Below are 23424 nucleotides of genomic sequence, written 5' to 3' on the forward strand. Positions count from 1 at the left end.
CACATCCGGGCGTAGTGCCCTGGCTTGCCGCACCGGCCGTACGACCTCGACACGGCCGAGCATTCCTCTGCATGGGGCAGGTCGTACCCGCAAGCCGGACACATCGACCCCGACTCGGGAGGATGACGAGTCTCTTGACTTTTTTGTCCCCACTTGTCCTTTGTTCCGGGCCGTCTACTTATGGCAAATGCATCTTCGGGCGTGCTTGGGTGCCTTGCAGCATCCATCTTGGCACCTCTCACCTCCGCCAGCTCATATATTCTGCCACTATCTAGGATCTGCAGCAGAGTCCACCCCGGTTCCCTTAGCACTTGCCTTCTTAATTTTCCGGAGTTGCAGCCTTGGATGAGTTGGTTCCTTATCATTAACTCGTCATTGTCCCACCAACACGTGGTAGCCATCAACCTCAACCTGGCGCAGAACTGATCAAGGGATTCTCCTTCTCTCTGCTTCTCACCACAAAACAGGAACCTCTCGTAGTCAACATTTGAGAGAGGAATGAAGTGGTTCTCCAGTGCAGTTTTGACAGTATTGTACGTCACCACCTGCAGGTTGCATGATTCGAAGATACGTAAGACATCCAACCCCGCAGAGTATAGCAGCGTAGCCCTCTTCGCATTATCATCGGTGATGCCAGTTGCATTAAAGTACATCTCAAGTTTCTTAATCCACAGCAACCACCTAGGCCCCAACTTGGATGGGGGGCCAGACACATCAAACTCTTGCATTGGCAGCAGAGACCCTTGTTGTGGCATGACTGTACCTGCCGCAGTTCCTTCCTCCCCATCGCTTTCCGCCATGATTACAGGTCGCACAGGCACCTCCTGGTGGTATAGAGGCCGCAAACCTTACTTGGGGTTCTTGAACCTGCTGCCAGATGGTTGCCCACTGTGTCTCTTCTCGTCTTTCTTTCCAGGAGGCGTCAGTGTTCCAGAGGGGAAAGAGAAGAAAAAAATCATCCCCGTGTGCTGGGGGACAACCAACGTTCCAAAAATTGAGCTAATTAGCTGTACAGCGGCGCACGAGCAACTGTTCAGGCCGCTACCGCTGCACGTGTATCATGGGATCATCCGCGTCGGGTCCGTGTCACGCTGCGACACAAGAGCACTGCCGATCGCTCTCTCTCGCAGCTGCAGTGCGTACGTGCACAACGTTGCCGTGGCGATCGTTCCCCCTCGTCGCCAGTTGTTATGTAGTCCCCAGGGTCTCGGGGAACTGTCGGGCAATCATACGGCCCCACTCGCATACACACACAAGGAGACACGGGACGCGCTGCTGGTCTCTGCGCGTCCCGGCGCGAACTGCCGCACAGGCGCGGTTTATTGTAACTGCGCATGCATGGCCGAGAACGAGGCCCACGCATGCACGATAGTGGCGCTGAGACGTCACATCACGCATGACATCCAAGACAGTGGAAAAGCCTGAAACCGTCATGTCCTTGTTTCCATGCACTGGGACAAAGGCACATTAGAATTACTAGGCTCTTATAAGAGGAACAGGAAGTTTGAAATGGCGGTGGGCACAAGGAGTTGGCAAGCGAGTTGCATAGTCTTCGGGAAATATTTCCTTTTTTGCACTTTCTTTCCATTAATTTCCATGGAACTCCTGTCACATCTGCCTTTATTTTGGTATCCTGGCTGCAAGGATCCCAGCGCAGGAAGGGTTTTTCTTGTATATGTGTTTTCCTATGGGTTCACTTTCTGACACACACCACCTTAAGTGGAGTGTTAGGGGAACATTTTGAGTCCCTTGTCCTTTTTCTCAAGCAACATTTCTTATGCTTTTATAATGTGCCTAAGGCAACCGTGTTCTACAACCTCTTCTGGTGCACGGTACTGTCTTTGTTACTGCGATAATGCCATTTTAAGTACCATATTCTCAAAATGGCTGCTGCGTGTGTTTTTAGGCTTGTCCTTTGGCTGTCATCCGTTCAGCCATCTTTCTGCCCTCTTAGGTGGGAAGCCTCCAAATAAGGGCCTGTACGTTTTTACGGGATCCAGCCTTGGATTCCTGGTCAGTACTTTGCGTGAGGGGAACGGGTTGAAGCTGGGATTGGGACGACTTTCGGCTCCCAAACCACATTTCTCCTAGTGCATGTCTGTTGCTGGGCACTGGTTTGGTAGCTGACTGGCTATGATTGGACAACCACTACCTGTTTGAATTATGCAGATCCTTCGTATTGGAAGGTTGTGGTAACCCCCACCCTGGAATTTGGATAAGAGGAAAGGATCTGGATTCATTCTAGATGTTGCCTAATGGAGCCAAGAATCCAAAGAGAGAAGGCAGAACCTGGCATTCTCTCAGAAAGAGGGAAGCCTTCTCACAGAGGCATCCTTCTCGTCAGATTCTACACCCAGAGGTGTCAGTGCTGAAGTTGTGCTTGTGGCCCTTTGGCAGTGGGAGCAACAGGTAGCTGACACTTAGACCGCCATCCCTGATCATTCTAAATCCTACTTCAAGGTCATTGATGCCATGAACCCACTGGCATCTGAGAGAATGGGGCCACAAGAACAGTGGTAGATTCCGCCGTGGTGGATGCAGAGAAGCTTACGAGTTGTCACTGCGGCCTATTCAACTGGCTGGTAGCCCTCCTCCAATGTCCCCACTTCTGCCTGCAGTCCTCTTAGTAGATGGGGGTGAATGAAAATACCTGTGAGTGTTCAGAAGTCCCACTGAAGGTTCTGTTAGGAAATCACTTTAAGGACTTAAGGCTTGTGGGTGACACTGCAGACCCATGCTATGGAACAAGGTTTCAAACAGAAAGCTGCTGCATTAGCCAAGTCCAAAGCAACACCTAAGCCAAAGCACACCCAATGCCAAAAGGGGGAAGAAGCCTTCTACCCCTGAGACACCTCCAACTATTGTGGAGGTGCCTGACCCAACTTCTGCTCCTAAAGAAGAGGATGTGAGGTGATCACTGAGGTCCTGAACCCTGGATACCAAGCAGAGCTGCAACATTTACCTGCAGGGGGTAGGCCATCGAGGGAGGACCATGGTAAAGGTCAAATGGAGTGTCACTCTCTTGAAGGGCTGGTAATACAGGGCAGTTCCGAATTAGAAGGGGAGCCCCCTATGAAACATAGGATCTATTGTGAAAGTGAGATATAGAGAAACCATAGAGTCCACAGATGGTGATCATAGGAGGATGGTGGTTCCCCGGTCTGTGAGACCCTTCCTACTGCAATTGGCTCAAAAGGCTCCCCATGCTGGTCATCTAGGAACCAAGAAGACTAAGTAGGGTTATTTGTGTATTTCCATGAGCCCAAGACACGTGTCCGAATAGAAGGCCATTGTAGGATCTGTTAGCTATCTGGAAAAGTGGGTGCAAAGATCCAGACACTTTTGGTGCCTCTCCCTGTGGTAGGGATTCCTTTTAATAGGCAGGGATTGTCATTGTAGGTCTCCTTGACCCTCCTGCATCTTTAGGCAATGTTTACATTGATGGTAGTTGATCATATTCTGAAGCCATCCCCCTTAGAACAGTGGTTGCAAAGTCTGTGCTGAAGGTCTTGCTTGGTATTCTTACCACAGTTGGATTCTCTAAGAAATGTGTGTCTGGTATCAGGACCAACCTCATGTTTAACTGTATGCACGCTATGAGGAAGGAGTGTGGAGTCTCCTATAGGTTTTCTTCCATCTTCCATCCACAGACAAATGGACTGTTGAAAGATTTAACCAGACCCCAAAGAGTATGATGTATGCTTGGGAACACCTCCTAAAGAGGAGAGTGTATCTCCTCTTGTCATGCCTTCATTTAATTTGATCAGAGGGAGGTACCCCAAAGGGGTTTTTTCTTCTGCCCCGTTGAGCTCCTTTTTGGTCATCCTGTCAGGGAAACTTTGGCCCTGGTAAAGGAAGGCTGCGAAATCAACTTTCCCTAACCGACCACAAATTAGGTTGACTATTTGTTAGACCTTAGAAAAAGGGTGCTCTTATGACGCCAAAGCAAATTAAAAGTTACAGGCAGGTCAAGCTTTGGTCAATAATTGGTATTGCCAGATATCCTCAATGATCACCTTTTCTCCTTAAAGGTTGTTGAAATACTCAGGTTAATTATTTAGTTGACTTGGGCAATCCCAAAGAGGCTCCAAGAGTCTTTCACATGAATAGATTGAATACTGTCATGCCAAGAGTTCAAGTGGAAGTCCCACGTTTGGTTTCAGAGAGGTAGGATGAGTAAAGTGAACTTCTTCCTGATCTGTTCCGTAGTAACCCATTCAAATAGCTCCAGAGATGGAGGGAAAATCTCTTCTCAGCTGTCACTAGAGGTATGGGTATCATTGCTTAGGTAGTTTGCTTGTCTGTTCTCACTGACTCCAGGGCTAACACCTCAGCGCCAGCATGACTCTGACATTGGAGATAGGGTGCCTACAAAAGGTAGGCGCTATAGGATGCCAGACAAGATTAGGTTTGACATGAAGTCTGAGGCGAAAAACATGTTAGACCTAAGGGTTATTTAATTGTCTTTTAGTCCATGGTCAAGTCCTTTCATCCTGGTTTCCAAAGCAGGTTCTCAGGATTTGAGATTCTGTGTGAACTGTAGGGATTGGGACGTTGACACCAAAACAGATGCACATATTATTCCATGAATATATGTTAGTGGATAAGCTATGTGATGGCTTAACACTTTTGTTCTCACCAGTGGATATTGGCCAGTATCTCTGATTGAGAGTGCTAAGGGGGGAAGTACATTCTAGACCCAGATTGTTTTACATTGTTTAGGTAAGTTTTTCTCTCACAACTTTACTTGTTACAGTTTCTGTCATTCATCATCTTGTTTGCTGTTTATGACTGTTTACTGGTGTAAACCGATGTGCAGTCTCACTTTGGGGCTACTTGCTGAATACATACGTGTATATAGTGTAAGTATAGTATTCTTAGGTTTTACCTGCATGTGTTTTGTGCCTAATGAACAGAGTATTTTTATATATCTGTGTTGACCTCTATTACTTGGCTAGCTCTAAGTGTTGGTGGACACATAACAGACCCCTGATCTCCTAACTCAGCTTCACGTCTCAGGGCATGGTATCCAGAGAAAGTTTGGTAAAACCAAGTGTGAAAAGTTATTTCTCATACGCTAGGTTCATCTCTCAGAACTGCCACACAGCGGTAGTTCGGAAAATTCCTCCAAACAGGATTTGCTGGAAACGGAAAGAGGATGCAGTTGAGGGGGAGCAGAGAACAGTGTTGCAAGGGGCATGGTGAGTACTGCTTGCAGGGAGATAGACTGAGGAAGGAGAAGAGAGACTTGAGCAGGAGTTTGGAAGGACCATCAGAGGGGAAGTTGGAAGGCAGCAAGGAGAGTTGGTTGAAGAGGAAGTCAAAGCCGAGGAGGTTGGAGGAGCTACCTGGAGGATGAAAGGGAGTTCACTAGGAAGGAGGGAGAAAAAAAAGAGGAGTTGGGTGAAATATTCAGGAGGATGAGGCAGAAAACACCAAAGCGTAGTGAAGGAGGTTAGAAGGGACACAAGGAGGAGGTTGGAGGAGATATTAGAGAGTGAGAAAGAGGAACAATCCAAAAGGAGTGAGGGAGGCACAGGAGAAGGTTGGAAAGAAAACTAAGGAGGAAAGCAGGGATGAGAACATGGAGGAGTTTGCAGGCACCTCAAAGATTGAGACTGTATTCAGGAGTCAAGTGGAGAGGAGACTCTAAAAGAGGTGGAAGCTGCTGATAAGAAATCATTGATACAGAGATAATTGAACAAGCATCAGCAGGAAGCAAACCGACACGTGCCAAGGGTGAGCCTGGGATGAAGGGAGGTACAAGCAATTGGAAAAGTGCTGAAAAAGTACTAGTGGAGAGAACACATGGTGGGGAAAAGAAAGGGGGTGCAGGGGAGATACTCATAGGTATGACATGTAGACCGTTGAGGAGGAAGGTGAGAACAAGGCTTTGGTGGAAAAAAGCCAAGACGTTGAGCCAGAGAAGTGCTCTAGGGACGCTCTAGTGTTTCTTTCAATCACTACCCTGACCCAGGTTTTACCCCTATTTAGGCGCAGTGTGTGAGTAAACATGGGCACTGAACCCCAGTAAAAGAGGTATCCCCAAAACTGAGAAAAAGAGACATAGAGGATACAAATCTACCAACCGAGGAGACATAAAAGAAGTGTGGGAGACACTCAAAACAGCCAGGGCTCTGATTATCTGTTAATGTATCACCTACACCAGGGAGGGAACCAGGACTGGGATTTAGAAGCCCTGAACTGTAGAACCCAAGGAGGAATCATCCTGTTGCTGTTGACATTTTACTTTGCATTTTTCTAGTTCGTCTCACACCTGTTAACTAGCACTAATAAACCTCACAGGTAAGCAGGAGTTTTGCATATACTGACACCGCAAACACATCCTTCCATTGCTGTCCATTCCTGGCTATTAGATGCCTACAAGATTGCCACCTTTCCCTGGCGTGCTACTTTGATCAAGTTGTTGCACAGAGACACAGGCAGAATCAAGCATATATCCTAACCACATATCCATTTCCCAACTAGATGACATGAGCTACCTTCACGAAGCGGTAACGTAGGATCAGTACACATTTATTCTGTGGCCACCACTCCCGACTGTACCTCCGTATCGCGGTCAGCTTGTTAGCCGATGCATACTGATGCTCCCACTTGTTCCTGGTCACTGCAACATCAGTGCTCTCCCCGTAAACTTTGAACAGCATGATGTATACATCTCTCGCTTGGTCCTTTTTGAACGATAGGTGTTAGCTTATCAGTGACATTAAAATAAAATCAACCTGAACATTGTGCCACTAGGACTATCTGCCATAGTTAATTCATATTCATGTAGTTTAGATGTCAGTGACAGGCTGCCCAAAGCTTTCCCTGAACCTTAACTGTCTAACAAGTTCATCAAATGATTGTGGACAGTAAGTAAGGTAAGCTTGGTACTTTAAAGGTAACTGCAGAACTGTTTCACTGACCATGTGCGCATATGTGCTCCTTTTTCAATCACAGAATGGTGTCATTTGGCTCTTATGAGGCATAGAATAGTGTCTTTGTCCACAGGGGAAAGGCTGGGCTACTCTTTGTGCCCTGATGGTTCTGATTAAGGTTTGGCTCTAGGCCTTAGGATCTTGCATCCCCGGTGAGGTATCTAAACTTGTAGAGTAAGCACACCAGTAATTGTTTCCTTACCTTCTGGAGCAATGCCCTCATCACTCCACAATGTTCGCAAAGTCCTGAATGAACGTGTCGAAGTACTCAAATGGACACAGAAAGCTGATTTACTATTCCTTGCTCTCATGATGTGGCCAATCTTTTCTGCCCGATGACTGAGTGGGTTGGCGTTTATCCTATTTCTGTAGGTTTCATGCCCCAGGTGGCAGAAGTTCCTTTTTTCTTGTTTCAGGTTATACCATTGTTCTTTCAGCATGTGACATTATGCTCTTGCTCCATAATTTCCCAGAACAAAATGTCCACTTGGGAATGTATTTTTCTTTTGAGTTCCTTGAATAGCAGGCTTGTTATGCATTAGAAGACCACTGTGGCAGAGGCCAAGATGAACAGCACCCTCAAGAAATGGAAAGCCCCTTCAGCTGTCTCACACAAAGTGTATAGTGGCACGAATCTGCATGAAAACTGACCAAGTGATAATTGGATCTAAAATCCAAAATACAAAAATATTTCACTCCATGTAGGGTGGGAATCATGTCTTATAACTTTGGCAGGTGGTAGCAATCCACCCAGATATCCCTGTTGATGCTGAGGAGGTTGATGCAGAGTCTCACTGTGCCCTTGCCCTTCCTTGCCACTATTACTGGTGACAGCAATAAGCAGAAATCAATCGTCCCCATTATCTTCTGCTTGAACATTTCTGGCAGAATTGTAGGTCATTCTCTTACAGCCACTGGAAGATATTGAGGCTTGAGTCTGATAGGTATTTTACATAGCTTAATTTTGATCCTGTGCTGAATGCCTTTTAGCTCGCCTAAGGTACTTCCAAATACCTGGGAAGGATATTGAAGGATGACCTAAAGGTGTGAAATGTCAATTGTCATGACTTTTTGTGGAGCAGAAGGTCCCAGCTTGATTCCCAGCTTGTCTTGTTTGAAACATTCAAACACTTCTGGTCCTTTCTTGGCCACTTAGACCTGGGGCCTCATTCCGAGGTTGGTGCTAGTCATGGCGCTATTAGCGCCATAACTAGCACCATTACCGGTACCGTGTCCGCCCTGGTTCAATGGGGATTTACCGGTCTAGTCCGACCTTTGCGGGACCGGTAAATCCCCATTGAAAATGTCAATCCCAATTCCCACTTGAGCCCCCATAGGGCTCAATGGGAGTGGGGAGGGTACTAATAACGGTACCGTAAGTTACGGTACCGTTATTAGCTCTGAAGTCCCTTTGCGGGTCCCGTCCTTAACGCCTGCTAAAACCAGGCATTAAGGAAGGATTTCAGAGTAGGGCGCAAAGGGATTACCGGCAGCGGTGTCATTACCGGTGCCCGGTATCCCTTTGCGCCCTGGTCGTAATGACCCCCCCTTGAATTGAATTGGACTTCTGCCTAAAACAACCAAACTTGTTGAATTGATACGTCACTGAATTCTTCCGACTCCATGTAAGACTTGGTCCGACTTCAACTCTGGAACTTGTTACAGATTGTGCCTTCATTACTAGAGTGATGGTGGCAATAGAGTCAGTTACTACCTCTGTACTGATGCTGTCAATGATGATTTCACAATTCAGCAAACCTCAAACACTATCGCCTACCAAGTCTTGGTCAAGTCATTCATCAGACACCTCTGCTTCCTCTTGGGGTTGTCTGATGCCAGTGAGGCCATTTCTTCTGGATGATCTGCTGACACTTGAGAAATGTCTAGTTTTGTCTGCACAAATGAAATTCTTTATCTAATGCTGGTCACTGCTTGTAGCCTGCAGAGTGGTTGAGGGCATTGCATCGTTATCACTCATAAGGGTTGTAGTACAGACCAACTCCTCCTTGTGAGCCTTGTTGTTCAGGATCTTTATGAATACGGTTGACCTTCACCTTAGGCATTTTGCAGTAGTAATGGTTTGATGCAAGGTGTTGTTCTTGATACACAGAAGACCGTCCTGTATTTTGAGATTGCAGCAGCATGTGACTAGGTTTTTACGTAAAAGTTGTATGATGAATTGGTCAGTTCACAATTGGCCATCAAAACACATGATGCTGGCACGTAGCGTTCAATGTGTAGTACCATTGAAGACTATGGCACTTAGGTTTAAGAGAAGACTTTGTTAGAAGCCTTTGCTAAAATGCAAGAACTATCAATATGCTATCTTACTTGCTCCTCCCCCGCTCATTGCGCAGAGCCTCCAACTACTGTATGATACAGAAAGCATCCCTGTGCCAGTTTACATGAGCCCCTTGTGAATATCAACTTATATTGTTCAAGAGCCTTCATAATCTAATGTTCTAGCACCCTCCCCCTAGTTCTTTGTATTCATCCCTATGGTCTGGTACAGCAGTCATTTCTACAGCAACACATTGGAACCCCCTATCTCTTTTTGATCACCTCAAAGCTGAGGCACAGGTACCTTCACTATAATAATATACTAGTACTCTGTGGTTGTACTGTTGCATGTATAGAACCCTGCTGTGAGACAGGAAAGATCCCCATGCTAATGTACTATTATCCATTATTAGCACCCGGCAAGGAGGGATGTGGCGTCCTCCCAGCCAATCAGGAGGTTAGTAACAGGGGTTGTTACCTCATGTTGAAGCCCTAGCTCCGAGCCTTCTCAGAAGTGAGAGGCCGCCATCTTCCCTGCCGAAAATAAAGGTAAGTGCGCCACCAGCATCGTACTCCACTTCTCCTTCCCCCACCCTGCCTGACTCCAATGTTAACATCCGTCACCCGCCCTCACCCCACTTACCTTGCACTCCCTTGTTCCTTGCTGGCACTGGGAGCATCCAGTATTCCCACCGCATCTCTGTCGCGGCAATGGCCACCATGGCAATGAAAAAGGGACTATGTGTTATTCCCTTTTCCTCGATCCATGGTGGCTATCTTTATTTGTAGTTTTTTTTAAAGTTGAGAAATGGCAACATATTGGCATCCATGGTAAACATGCCAGGATGCTCATAGCAATGCACCCCTCCAGGCATGGGGCTTTACCAGGGTAGGTAAGGCCCACCCAGGCTAACGTTAAAGCCCTCACTTCGATCTGGCTCATCCCAACTCTCGCTTGCTCCCAAAGCTTCCCTGCCCCCTTGTATATCCCCCTGCAGTGCCCAAAAAGTGCCCTCCTTCTGGCCTAACTTCCTTGCAAACATTCGCAACAGCCTCCATGTGGATCAACTCTGCCTAACCTTCCTAAACCTCAATTAAACCGACAAAGGGGGCTGAAGTTGCTGATTCTTAAACTAGGTTCAATCCATTCGAATCCTGCAGATTAAATTGCATGCTCCTACAACGCACCTGACTCTACCAGGCCGCTCCTTGAACTCAAGAAGAGTTGTGTTGCTTCATAAAAGGGCTGCCTAGTCCTGCTCCTGCTGCCTATAGTTTGCTGTATGTTGACTATAACTTGCAGCATTTAGCATTGGAAACAGGACCCTGCAACATGTGACTCTCCAGATATTTTGCACTACAGCTCCCATGATCCCTCAATATTGACTGTGCTGGCCAGGGCTGGTGAGAGCTGTAGTCCAAATCATCTGAAGAGCCAAAGATTGCAGACCCCTGGTTAGGACATACTGTGGACATTTGGCAGCATAGAGCTGTTTCCATCAGCTGGATTTCAGCTACCCTTTTTCCTCCATCGTTTGAGGAGTTGAGAGAGGTCTCGGGCTCTGTGCTGCACAATCTTCAGAGAAGACCTTTTCCAGTGACTTCTTTTTAAACCAGAAACCTCCAGGTGTTTTACTTTCTTAAAAATGCTTTCTCATTCATAGTGGGCTTGAGGTCATCCAGTTCTAAAGGTTACAACTCAAGACAGGACAGAAAGAAATAAGGCAAGAGAATCTATTCAAAGAGTAACGTTTTTATGTTTTTTCAAAAGGGCGTGGATTCTTCAGAGCGCATACACATGGGAAGATAATTCCATGCACTGGCCGCTCTAAGAGGGAAAGAGCTACCTTTTCCTCAGACCCGTTTAGCACGTGGGATGGTAAGAAGGTGTGCTGAGCCTGATCGCAAGGTCCTGCTAGGGTTACGTCGTGTCAGAATCCACTTAGGATAGTCAGAGGCATTTCCATAAACGCACTTATGAGTCAAGGTTAAAGTTTTAAATTGGATTCTTTTTTCTACAGGCAACCAGTGGAACTCTTTCCGGAATTTTGTAATGTGTTCTTTCTTAGAAATGTATATTATCCTAAGTATGTGGCAGAAAAGACAGGTGGCACATGAAAATAAGAGTAGCTAACATATGCGCTCTAGTTTTTTTTGTCTGGAATACAAGGACGTAAAATCTATTTTAAAAAAGGAGTTTCGAATCTAAAATGGAAATTAAATCTCACTATTGCCAGGGCCATGATAGGATCCAGGTTGGATTATTGCAAAGCTCTCCTTGGTGGGACATCCAGCAAAAACATCGCTAAGCTCCAACTCACCCAAAACAACGCCCCTAGGGCCGCCACAGGATTCTTCAAGAAGGACCACATTTCTGATCTTAGAAGGCAGGTCCACTGGCTGCCCATCAGGCAGAGAATCATCTTTAAAATCCTTTCCCTCACCCATAAATGCCTCCATGACCTTGCTCCTCCATACCTTGCCCAAAGAATAATCCGGCCAACTTCTGCTAGGCCCTCCAGAACTGCCTACACCAACCTGATTTCCACCCCTAAGACCTGCAGAGTACGTGTGGGTGGCACTAGCTTCCCAGCTTTAGCAGCCTCACACTGGAACGCCCTACCTATGCACCTCATGGGGATTGACTCTCACCTAGCCTTCCGCAACGCCATTAAAACTAGGCTGTTTGTCTGACCCACTTGCCTTGACTTCTGCGTGCTGGCCATCGGCGCCTGTAACCACGCTCCTATTTTGTAACTAAGTACTTCATGTCTTCTATGTATGCACAATCTTGCCTGCGTTCACTTTCATGTAATAGCGCCTCGATGCCTTTGGGCTGCAGTGCACTCTACAAATGTAAAAAAATAAATAAATACAATAAAATCAAAACAGGTCTGCAATCAGAACTTTTTCCAGAAATCCATGATTTTTCTATAATGACAAGAGTTCAATATACATTACAAAAATCAAACCATGTACTCTATAGTTAAAAAAAAAAAATAATCTTCTAACTCCAGGTGCTCATAGCTAAAGATGTGATTCCAAACCTGGTTTATAGCGATCTCTACTGGGGAAGAGCAATATCGTCACTCATTAGCTTTTCATTGACTTTAGCCCGCAAGGAAGTCAGGTTGGGGAAATCGATTCAAGGAGCCCAGGCAGAGACTGCAACCAATGGCAATTTTTGACAGTGCCAGGGCTGAGACCCAGCTAGCCATGGCCCACTTAAAGCCCTAGGGGAATCTTACCACAAGTTTCTTTGCTGCAGTAAAGGCCTGACCCCTCCACCCCTTTCCCCCACTCTCTCCCCCCAGTTCCCGCCCTGCTTCCATCTATCAATGTCACAGGGGAAACTCCCAAGACCCCCCCTTATTCCTATGGCATATGTACCCGTTACTTTTGTAATGATGTTTACACATAATGTGCTATTTGAAATAGATTGTATAAAAGTTCTTCAGAGTGGGGTACCAGGGAGGAATTGTAAGTAAAGTGCTAGGTGATTAGTTTTGAGCAGTGCAGTGGTAGACTGTAACTTTCAAGCAATGCACTTCTTCCCACCGTTCTTTTCACACTGGCTGTTTTAGTGATTACAGTGAATATAAAGACATCTTTTAAGCACAAACACTTTTTTAAAGCATATGTGGTGGTATCTTTATTTTTATTCTCATAGAAAGAAGGTATGGAAGCGCTTCCCGGATATCTCTCCCTGCACCAGTCTGCCGAGCATTTGACGCTAAAGTGGACTCCAAACCAGCTGATGAATGGGGCCCTGGGCGACTCTGAGTTGGAAAAGAGGTAACACGTGCATGTACTGAGCTGCCAGGGACTCTGGGCCAGGGAAAGGTTCACAGGTTTTGAGTTATCCTCATTGAATTAGAAAAGAGTGGGGTGGGTCATTTTACATGAAGTGTTAATTGCATGCACGTATGCGCTGTTAGGCCCCTGCATGCAATTTGAAACATTTACAAAATGGAGTTAAAAGGTGAAGAGTAAAACCCTGCAAAGATGCTTTCACTCTTCGGTTTTACTATCCGTAATGTAAAAAAGTAAACACAGCCTGCGAATGGCATCTTGTAGACAGCATTTACTGATGGATTCCTATGGAGCCCACCTGCATTCAGCACTTTATGAGTCTGACGTGGGATCTTCGCTAACTGTTCCTTTAGTGCCTGCAGGAAGTTTGTCGTGGTCTCTCTAAGAGCCACGTGCTTATGACAGCAGACTTTGCTAAGTCTCCTTTATGGTACCTGTAATGTCCTATGTTTATGCCCATACTTGCATTCAAACTACAGGCGATCGATCGCCTGTCCCCTTTCACTGTTGTTGAGGTCGTAGCCAACCACGTAGTTGGAGGCGGGGTTACCATCAAATTGCTAGTCTGCGCTTGAAGAATACAAGCCTGGCTCCGGTGTTTCATTTGTAAAGGGTTTAATTACTTGCTTATTGTCTGCAATGCAAGCGCAGATTCAACAATGGCGACGAGGATCGTGACGGAGTACCCGCTCCCGTTTGCACCGTGCCTCCAACCTGAAATTTACGTCTGGCTGAGCTCTGCATGCACAAGTGGAGTGCAACTGCCCGCCAGTGATTGTGCCCTGCCTCATCTAACCAGTGAAGTGTGCCCCTTTCTTCCATTTACAGCACGCTGCATTTCCTTGTTACAAAATAAACGTGAAGAGGACAGTGCACGTGGCCTGGAAGGCCCCACCCTACCAGCCAGCACCTACAACTGCCCAGAGCAAAGGATCAGGAAAGCAAAGACAAAATGAAAGAACATGCCAACAGCTTAGGGAAGGAAAAGAACAGTGATCTTCACGTAGGAGACAAAGTGCTGGCACGCTAGATCCAAGGATCCAAAGAAACACCTGCATTCAACCCTGAGCCCATGATAGTGACACATGTGAAGGGATCCATGGTAACAGCAGTGAGTCCCACAGGCACCGTCACAAGAAACTCCTCATTCTTCTGGCTGGTCGAAAGCAATCTGGCTCAGCGGAGTGAATATTCAACCACTATAGAGGATTCCTCCAATGAAGCCTTTGAGTTCATGGATGGCGATGTGGACACGGATGACAGTGAGGGTGATCAGAAAAACCGCACTCCTCCGATGCAAAGCCCATCAAGAAGGGCCATTCGAAAACCCTCAGGATTGAGGAAATGGGTTAAAAGTATGAACTTTTTGGGAGATGTAATGTCCTATGTTTATGCCCATACTTTCATTGCAAGGACAGCTGATCGCTAGTCCCCTTTCACTGTTATTGAGGTTGTAGCCAACCATGTAGTTGTAGGCGGGGTTATCGCCAATTTGCCAGTCTGCGGCTGAAGAATAAAGAGGTGCTTCCATGCAAGCCTGGCTCTGGTGTTTCATTCATATAGGGTTTAATTACTTGTTTTATTGTCTGCACCCCAAGCGTGGATTGAACAGTACCCAACACCCACCTACCTGACCAGTCAGCAACTGATTGCAGTACTGCAAACCTAGACATCATCAGCATCCCGACTGTGGATGAAAATGATGATCAGATGTGTTGTGCTATTTCTGTCACCCGGCTGTTGTGAACCACCCATTACAATCTTGAATCTGCTCACACATCTCGTCTCTGTTCTAATGCTCCTTTTAGTTTTTAAGAGCTCAAAGTCCATTCTCATTTAGATCCCAGTCCTTTCATCTAGTGTAGTCACCTATTATTAAAAACACATTTTCAGAAATCTCTCCTATTCTCATTGACTTCCCTGTAGCATCCTCAGTACCACACTTCATATCCCTACAGTACACACTGCTACCTTCTCTATGTGTAACAATCAACCTGTCCCCCAGCTGCGATAAAAGTAAGTATTGATTGGTTTGGACTAAATTCCTCTGATCCTAGTACGTTAGCTGCCAGAGACTCAGAGATAGCGAAGAGGTATTAATATGCCTGCTAGAGGCCCCTAATTAAAGACGCTGTCATATAGCCATGAAAGGCAGTGTTATTGATTCCTATCTGGAGAAGAGGCAATGTGCCCATTGATAGCACAGCCAACATATCCTAGCTAGCTACAAGATAATGAATGAATAGACGGGATCTCCAGAGACTCTAAGACCTGCCTAAGATGGGTCATGTTAGCACATTTTTGACTTTTCAGAAACTTGTACATTTAAATGCACAGGGCAGAAGAACAAGTTACTTACCCCTGGTAACTTTCTTTCGATTGGATGTTCCTCCCACTCATTCCTCATCCTATGATAATTATCTCTCCAGGTTCAGCTACTTTGGAATTTCTTTTCGACAGGGGGCTCTGTGTGCCATCTCGTCGAGTCGATGTCCCTTGAAGGCCTCCGTTTGACTGTCAACGTCATCATCAGCAGTATAAGTAGCGCGTGCAGCACCCGTTGGCTTCAGTTCTGTTTTTCCCCCACCTCCTGAATAGGAATTACCAGGCATACCTTAGACTGTAGGCTCACAGAAAGCATACAGTGCAAGAATACTTAAATTGTACAGCAATGCCTTTAATTACTTATATGTTTGATATCCCTTAGCGTCCCTAACTTCTCCTCCCCCTCCCTCCCCTTCAACTTTTTTCCTTGATCTGTTTTCTTTTCTTTTTTTTTCTCTGTCCTTTTTCCACCTGCTTCTCTCTCACCCCTTGTTTCTATCTACCCTTTCCCCCTCTTAATCTTTTGTAAATATGTCGCTTCTTGTATATTTTGCCACAGAATTTGGATATTATCTTATCTTGTAAGATTTCTGTTTGGATTTTTTCTTCTGATCATTTTTTTTAAAGTACCATTTGTTCTTATTTCTGTCATTCATGTTAAAATGATAATAAAATATGTTTTTTAAAAAAATGTATGCAGGGTAGGCTCAGAGAGGCAATGAGGAATACGTGGGAGGAACATACAATCGAAAGAACGTTACCATGGGTAAGTAAGTTGTTCTTTGAATGGATTGTGTCCTCCCATGTATTCCTCATCTTATGATAGACTCCCAAAGCAGTAATAATTTGCAGTACAGATTTAAATATTTGTTCTAATCATGGACCGAATGAAGGACTGCTTTTGCAAATTGTCCTCCCTGATTGGAAGATGAGTCCAGACAGTAATGTCTCACAAAAGTATGAATAAACAACCAAGTGGCCGCTGAACAAATGTCTTTGATTGGGACACCTCTTCGAAGAGCAGCAGAGGTTGCCATGCCCCTGGTGTAATGTGCTTTTAGGCATTCCATCGGGTCCTTGCCCGCTAATCTGTAACATTCACCAATAGCCAAGATAATCCATCTGGATATGGGTTGTTTAGTAACAGCTAGACCCTATTTCGGCCCAGTACAGCCAGTGAATAATTGGTCATTTTGGTGAAATTTTGCCATTCTGGATATGTAAAAATGGAGAGCCTTTTTGGGTCCAGTCTTTGTAATCTTTCCTCCTTCTTCCCTGGATGGGGAGGAGGATAGTAAGTTGGTAAAGTATTTTTTTGCGACAAGTGGAAGTCAGAGACTACCTTCGGTAAGAAAGAAGGTTTCACCTTGAGAATAATGTTATCTTTATGGAAAACTATATGAGGGGGTTTACAGGACAGGGCCTGCAACTCGCTCACCCTGTGGGCTGACGTTATTGCAATAAGCAAAACAGTTTTTAATGTCAACAATCCTAACGGGCATGAGGGTAGAGGATCAAAAGGAATGCATGTTAAAAATCTTAACACCAGATTGAGATCCCATACAGGTACATTGAATGGAACTGGTGGAAATACATTAGTAAGGCCTTTTAGGAATTGAACAATCAGAGGGATCTTAAAATATGAATCCTCCTCTGAAGAGTGCTTGAAAATAGAAAGCGCTGCCAGGTAACCTGCCTGGTAACCTTTAATTGTTCCAATCTGGAGCCCCAGATTTGTCAAATGTAACCAAAAAAAAGCACTATAGGTGTGTCACATAGAAAGGGATCCACATTCGTATCCCTGCACCAGCTGCTCAACTTGTTCCAGCGACAGCAGTCCAAAGATTCTTTTGCTGGCCTTCTGGCCGAAAGCAAAATCTCTGTTACGTCATCCGGAAGGTCCTAATCCTTGTATCTCAGTCTTTCAGAAACCATGCGTGAAGGCTGAGTGTCTTGACCTCTGGATGGAGAACCCAACCTTCCTCTTGTGAGAGAAGATCCTCTCATTGTGGAAGACGTATTGGAGGACAAATGGACATGTCCAGAAGGTCCAGGTACCACGTCCTCCTGTCCCAATCTGAAAATGAAGATAATGGATTTCCTGAACTTCCTCAACGTCCTTATCACTTGAGGAATGACGGGAACTGGAGGAAACGTGTGCAGGAGTGGAAATTCCCATTCCACCATGAACGCATCTACTAGAGCTCCTCTTGGAGGAAATTCCCTGGAGCAAAACTGTTTGCACTTCTTGTTGACACTGGTAACAAACAGATCCACTTGAGGGGTTCCCCAAAAGGTGAAGATCTATTGAAGGACTTCCTGAGCTAGTTCACACTCATGGGAGACTGCTCTGCTTGCTCAGAGCGTCAGCTGGCATGTCCTCCTCTCCAGCTAGGTGAAGTGCTGATGGGGAAATTCCTTTTTGAATTGCCCAGAACCAGAGCTGCATTGCCTCTCTGCACATTGGTAGTGACCCTACACCTCCTCTCTTGTTGAGGTAGTACATGGCCACTGTGTTGTCCGTCATTATCAGGACATTCCTTTCCCGTACAGAGGGCAGAAAGGCCTTCAGCGCTAGTCTGATTGCCCTCAGCTTCAAAGGGTTAATGTGTAGTTTGGACTCCTCTGGAGACCAACGACCGCTGATTGTCAAATCGCTGGTGTGGGCTCCCCACTCCATGAGTGAGGAGTCCGTCACTACTGTTATCTCCGGCCATGGCTGCCAAAAAGATTCTCTCTTGAGAATGTAGTCCCTGCAAGCCCACCACAGAAGGTCCTGACAGACTCTGCTGGGAACTTTCAGGTGGTCTGACATTCTGCCTGAAAACTGGGACCATTGAGTCCTGAGAGTCCATTGGAGGGATCTCATTCTCAGGCGAGCCTTTGGCACCAGGAAAATGCAGGATGGCATGAGACCGAGCAACCTCAAAAAATCAAAGGCCGGAAGATGCTGGGCACTCTGGAATTTGGTAACCATCTGCAAAATGTGTTGAGCTCTCACTTCGGGTGGTAAGGCTTTCCCAGAGGAAGCATCCAGGACTGCTCCAATGAATTGGAGTCTTTGAGATGGTATCATGTGGAACTTCTTGTAATTGAGGGAGAAGCCCAGTCTGTGGAGAGAGTGGCAGTTTACACGGAGATGTTCCTGTGTTCCTGTGCTTGTCAATTGTCTAAGTAGGGGTAGACGTGAATCCCCCCTCTCCAGAGACTCGCTTCCACCACCTCCATCAACTTGGTGAAAACCCTTGGGGTGGAGGTCAACCTGAATGGCAGAACTCAAAACTGGTAATGAGAACTGCCAACCGCGAACCTCAGGTACTTTCTGTGCTTGGGATGGATAGGCACATGCAAGTAAACATCCTGAAGGTCCAATGATACAATTAATTCTTGGAGTTGGAGAGCCTGAAGAATTTGGGAAAGGGTAACCATCTTGAACTTGTCCTTCCTGAGGAATTTGTTCAAGTTTCTTAAGTCCAAGATGGGTCTCAAAATGTCATCCTTTTTGGGAATCAGAAAGTATGGGGAATACCAACTCTTGTGCCTTTCCGCTACAGGTACATTTCTATTGCACCTTTCTCTAGCAGGGTCAAAATGTCCTGTAAAAGGAGCAGATCCGGAATTTTGAAAGAGTTGTTCCCCGGTGGATGATCCTGAGGCCTTTTTTGGAAAGGAAGGCAGTAGCCTTGGGCTACAGTTTCCAGTGCCCAAGCATCTAAAGTATTGCCTCGCCATTCGTTCAGCTGCTGAGTAAGTCTGCCTCCCATAGCGGTCTTGTGAGCCAAGGTCTCAGAATGGTTTTGAGGTGGGTGAAGCGGCGGCTGATGGTAAAACTGCTGCTGCTTGGGTTGGTTTAGCAGCTCTCCCTTTTCCACCACAAGGCAATCTTCTCTGACCTCTTTGACCAGCTTGTCTTCTTCCTCTTCCAATTCAGGAGTAGAATCGAAAGGATTTGCCCCTCCAGGAAGATATGTCAGAGCAGGGGTGTTTAGGCTAATGGCGCGCGCTAAGGAATTTAGCAGTCACCTTTGAGGTCTGCAGCTTTTCCAAACTCTCATCCGCCTTGCTGCCAAACAGCCTTGAGCCGTCAAAGGGCATGTTGAATAGTCTAGCACGCACATCTGGTGCAAACCCAGGCTTCCTAAACCATGCAAATCTGCATAACACTGTGCTAGCTGCCATTGATCTGCTGATGCTGTCTGCAGTATCCAGACCTGACTGGAGACATTCACCCATTGTCTTCTTACCATGCTTGATGATTGCCAGGAATCCGTCTCTTTCCTCTTCTTCTGGGATGTGGTCAGCCGCCATACCTATGCAGTCCCACAAGGTAATCATAAACCTTGACAAAGTACAAGTCAAATTTGTAGATTTTAATGCCATACTGCCAGCTGTGAAAACCTTTTTGGCCCAGGCATCCACTCTCTTATCATCCCTATCAGGAGGGATGGATGGGTATGCTGACTGCTTGGTAGATGTAGTAACCTGAACCACCAAACCTTCTGGTGTTGGGTGTTTAGTTAGATACTCTGGGTCGCTGCTGGATGATCTATATTTTTTGGCATTTTTTTTTATTTACTGCCGTGACAGTTTCTGTGTCTCCCAATTTGCAGAGACCCTTTTCTGTAATGTAGCGTGGAAAGGAAAAATTTGATTTTTCTGGGGACCCTGGTCCAAGACGTCTGTCATATCAACCTGTTCCAAAGAAGGAGTAGGCCTGATGAAGCCTAAAAACCCTATAACCTTACTCATTAGTTTTGAAGAGTCAGCATGCTCAGTTGGATCTGGTTTGCCAAACTCTAACTCAGGAGAAGTATCTAACCCACTGGCTGACTGAAGGTTGTCATATAAGTCCCTTAATCTGGATTCATCAGAGATTAGCTCTTCTGGCACATTAGGGGTGCCGAATTGTAGCCCAAAGGTGGTGTGTTATCATCAGAAGGCTGATCTTCCTCATAGATGGCTGATAAAGACTTTAAAAAGTCTTTCTTAGGTAAAGGTTTGAAAATCTTTTCCTGTACCATCCCTGGCTTCGACAATTTTGAAGTAATCGTCGACAATGACATAGAAGTTGGGATCACCTTAGTCGGCATCGACTTTGATAGCGGTGTCGACAGCCGTCGTGTACTTCTTCGATGGAACCTTCGATGGGCAAGGTTCCTAACTTGTCGAAGCCCTTGGCAATTTCTCGTGAGATCGAGAACTTTCTCGATGTAGCACTGGCTTAAGGCTCGGTTTCGAAGATGTTGTCCCTCAGATCAACAAGGGCATGGGCTTTCTGCTTGTCCTTCAAGGGGGTCTTGGCCACATTCTCAAAGATTTTAAGCATCTCAGAACAAAATGCATCGCACTTTGCAGGGGAGTCCGATTTTGTTGGGCACCCGATTACCTCAGCTGAGGAATCACTGGAGGTCAAAGGTGACCTATGAAACTGTATCTTGGCCTTCTTCGAACAAGACGAGGAATAATGGCGTGATCGACTTCTCGATCGAGACCATTTTGATTCTTTATGTTAAGAGGAATCCCTCGACTCATCTGTCTTTTTTAAACCCTTTGAAAGGGACTTCGAAGTTAACCTCCCTACTTCTAATTTACCTTTGACCCTCCCTGAGAGACTTTTTGGTCATCACCTGAGCCGCAGGTGGGGGTACGATGCCCGGAACCAAGGCACCACAGACATACGTGGTGGGGGTCGGTGATCAACATCTTCGATCCACAGTCCTGGCAATTCTTGAAGCCCAACTTAGGCGTTGATGCTGCAGACGAAGAAGACATTTTCAAAATGATAATAACTAGTGATTCACAGAAAAACCGAAGCTTGGCGTAATTCTCTCGAAGGGTTAGCTCAGAAAAAAGGAACTTAAGCCAATGGGCACTGCGTGCGCTACTTATACTGATGATGACATTGACAGTCGAACGGAGGCCCTCGAGGGATATCGACTTGACGAGCTTGCACACAGCGCACCCTATCGAAAAAGAATTCCAAAACAGCTGAAGCTGGAGAGATAATTATCATAAAATAAGGAATACGTGGGAGGACACAATCCATTCGAAAATTGTCTTTACGTAGTTCCAGGTGGTTGTATCAGCAAAGCAAGAAAATACTCAAGTTAACTGATGGTACAAAGATATAGCTAAAAGTATTGCCAGCCAATAACATCAGTCATATCAGACACTGTTTGGCTATCATTCATATTGATTGGCAAATTTCCTTCAGATCTCATATCAACTGGGAAGCACAGATGCGCCTGTATCAACCCACACTACCAAGGAAGATTAAACCATACTGCCAGAAAAGAAATTCAGGTCACCCAGGAGGCCGCTGTCATCTCTCAATGTGATGGCAGAAGTGTATTGCAGACAGGTCTCCTGGATTTTTCTGTCATCCACTTCAATGTAGTTTGTAGCTTGACTCCTCAGTCAGAAGCAGGTTATTAATTTAAGACTGCGATTTCGATTTCGCGGCCTGCGTTCCCTCACAAAACCAAGCGTCCTGTGAAAGGACACCCCATCCGGTCGTAAACAAAAAGACATGGGTCACTGAGGTGTCCTCAATGAAAGGATATGCCTGCATCAGCCAAGCACAATCGACGTAACCTGTGTGTTGTGGGAAAAAGACAAAAAAGGGCACATAGGTTCCAGGGTCAGTGCAGTGTAGCGAAGACCCTAGGGACAATACTAGGTTGCCGGTAAACAGGAAGAGGGAGTGAATGGGCAAGAAAACGGTGTACGGAGGGTCTGCTGAAAGGAAAAGTGTTCCACAGAAAACTGACTCCTATCCCCTCAGGTCTTAATGGTCAGCTAAAGCTCAACCCCATTGTCCCAACCCTGATCTATCTCCATTTGTCACCCCTGTATGCACACATCATCCTTAGTACTTTGTTCATATACGAGGTTATAACGAAAAGAAACTCTACATGAGTTGACAACAAGCTCTCATGACTTAAGCGTTGACAGGAAACTCCAGACAAAAGAAATGGTCAATTGCCACATTAAGAGTATGGCAATAAAAGTGGTGGTAATTCCACCAGACAGAATTACTGATACTGCTGTGTTGTCTGGTGGAATTACTGCCATTTTATTGCGGTATTTCAACTGTATTTCTACTTTTAACGAGGCAGAATTACGATTTTGGTTTCTGGTGGTAAATCCGCAGATGTTTTTACCGTTGTGGAATTACTGCTGACACATGCCAGAATTAGCAGCGGCAGTATTACTGCCGGTGCAAATTCTGTCAGCAGGTTTATCCCCCATTTTCTCAGAGCCCTGATTCAGCAGACTGTCTCAAGTTGCAGTAATTCTGTTACCTCAATTTGTAACCACATATGACCATACTCGTAATGGAGCCCAATGTCTCTTTATTGTGTGCATAGGAAAACAGCGTATTAGATTTAACTGGGGTCGGGGTTGTTAAAGTAAGCATTACTGGGTTAGAATTCTCTTAGGACCATGCCCTTCAGTACTCTCTCAAAACAGGTCCGCCTTCTCGACGGGAACTGTCACTGGGGTTTTTTGTGCCCCACACTTCTTTCTTGGCTTGTTTTGTAGCGTCTTTCTTGGCTCGTGTTGAAATCGGCCGGTTGTCTGGCTGCCTCTACTGGAATTCTTGGATACCTATTCCCACTACTTCGGATCTTCTAGGTTGTCTCTTCAGAGGTTTTTCATTGTTATCTAGCATTGGACCCCCGAGTTAGCAGGCTTGTACCCCCCTCACACCTCTGACCCCCGTTCCCCCTTGAGAGCGATGCTCTGTTCTACTGATGGGTCTCTCTGCCCTGAGAGTTAAGATGAGGCCTTCCAACAACTTTTTTACTTAACTTCACATAGAGTTTAGGAACTTCCCCTTGCTCACCCCTGTTCTTCCCTTCACAACCCTTCTCCACCTCCTCTCATTTCCTCTTTTTGTTCAACCTTACCTTCTCTACTCTTTCCTTCTCGTGTCTCTCCTACTCCACTTCATGTCCTTCTCTCTTCTATCTTACCTGCTTGTCACTTCACCATGCGCTCTATTTCCCACTTGCATACTTCTTTTCTTCTTTTCTCTCTTTTTTACCACCACCTCCATTAT

General features: G+C 45.8%; 1 protein-coding gene across 4 annotated transcripts in view; it reads left to right on the forward strand.

Moving 5' to 3' along the window:
- Positions 1-23424, forward strand: part of SGSM2 (small G protein signaling modulator 2) — a 1574436-nt gene that overhangs the window by 874764 nt on the left and 676248 nt on the right. For all 4 annotated transcript variants that reach the window (XM_069614582.1, XM_069614584.1, XM_069614583.1 and 1 more), the window contains exon 8: positions 12892-13016. In XM_069614582.1, the coding sequence (XP_069470683.1) occupies positions 12892-13016 (125 nt within the window). The remainder of the gene's footprint in view (positions 1-12891; positions 13017-23424) is intronic.

This window comes from Ambystoma mexicanum, chromosome 9, assembly GCF_040938575.1.
Source record: "Ambystoma mexicanum isolate Mex_15411 chromosome 9, UKY_AmexF1_1, whole genome shotgun sequence".
Taxonomy (NCBI): Eukaryota; Metazoa; Chordata; class Amphibia; order Caudata; family Ambystomatidae; genus Ambystoma; species Ambystoma mexicanum.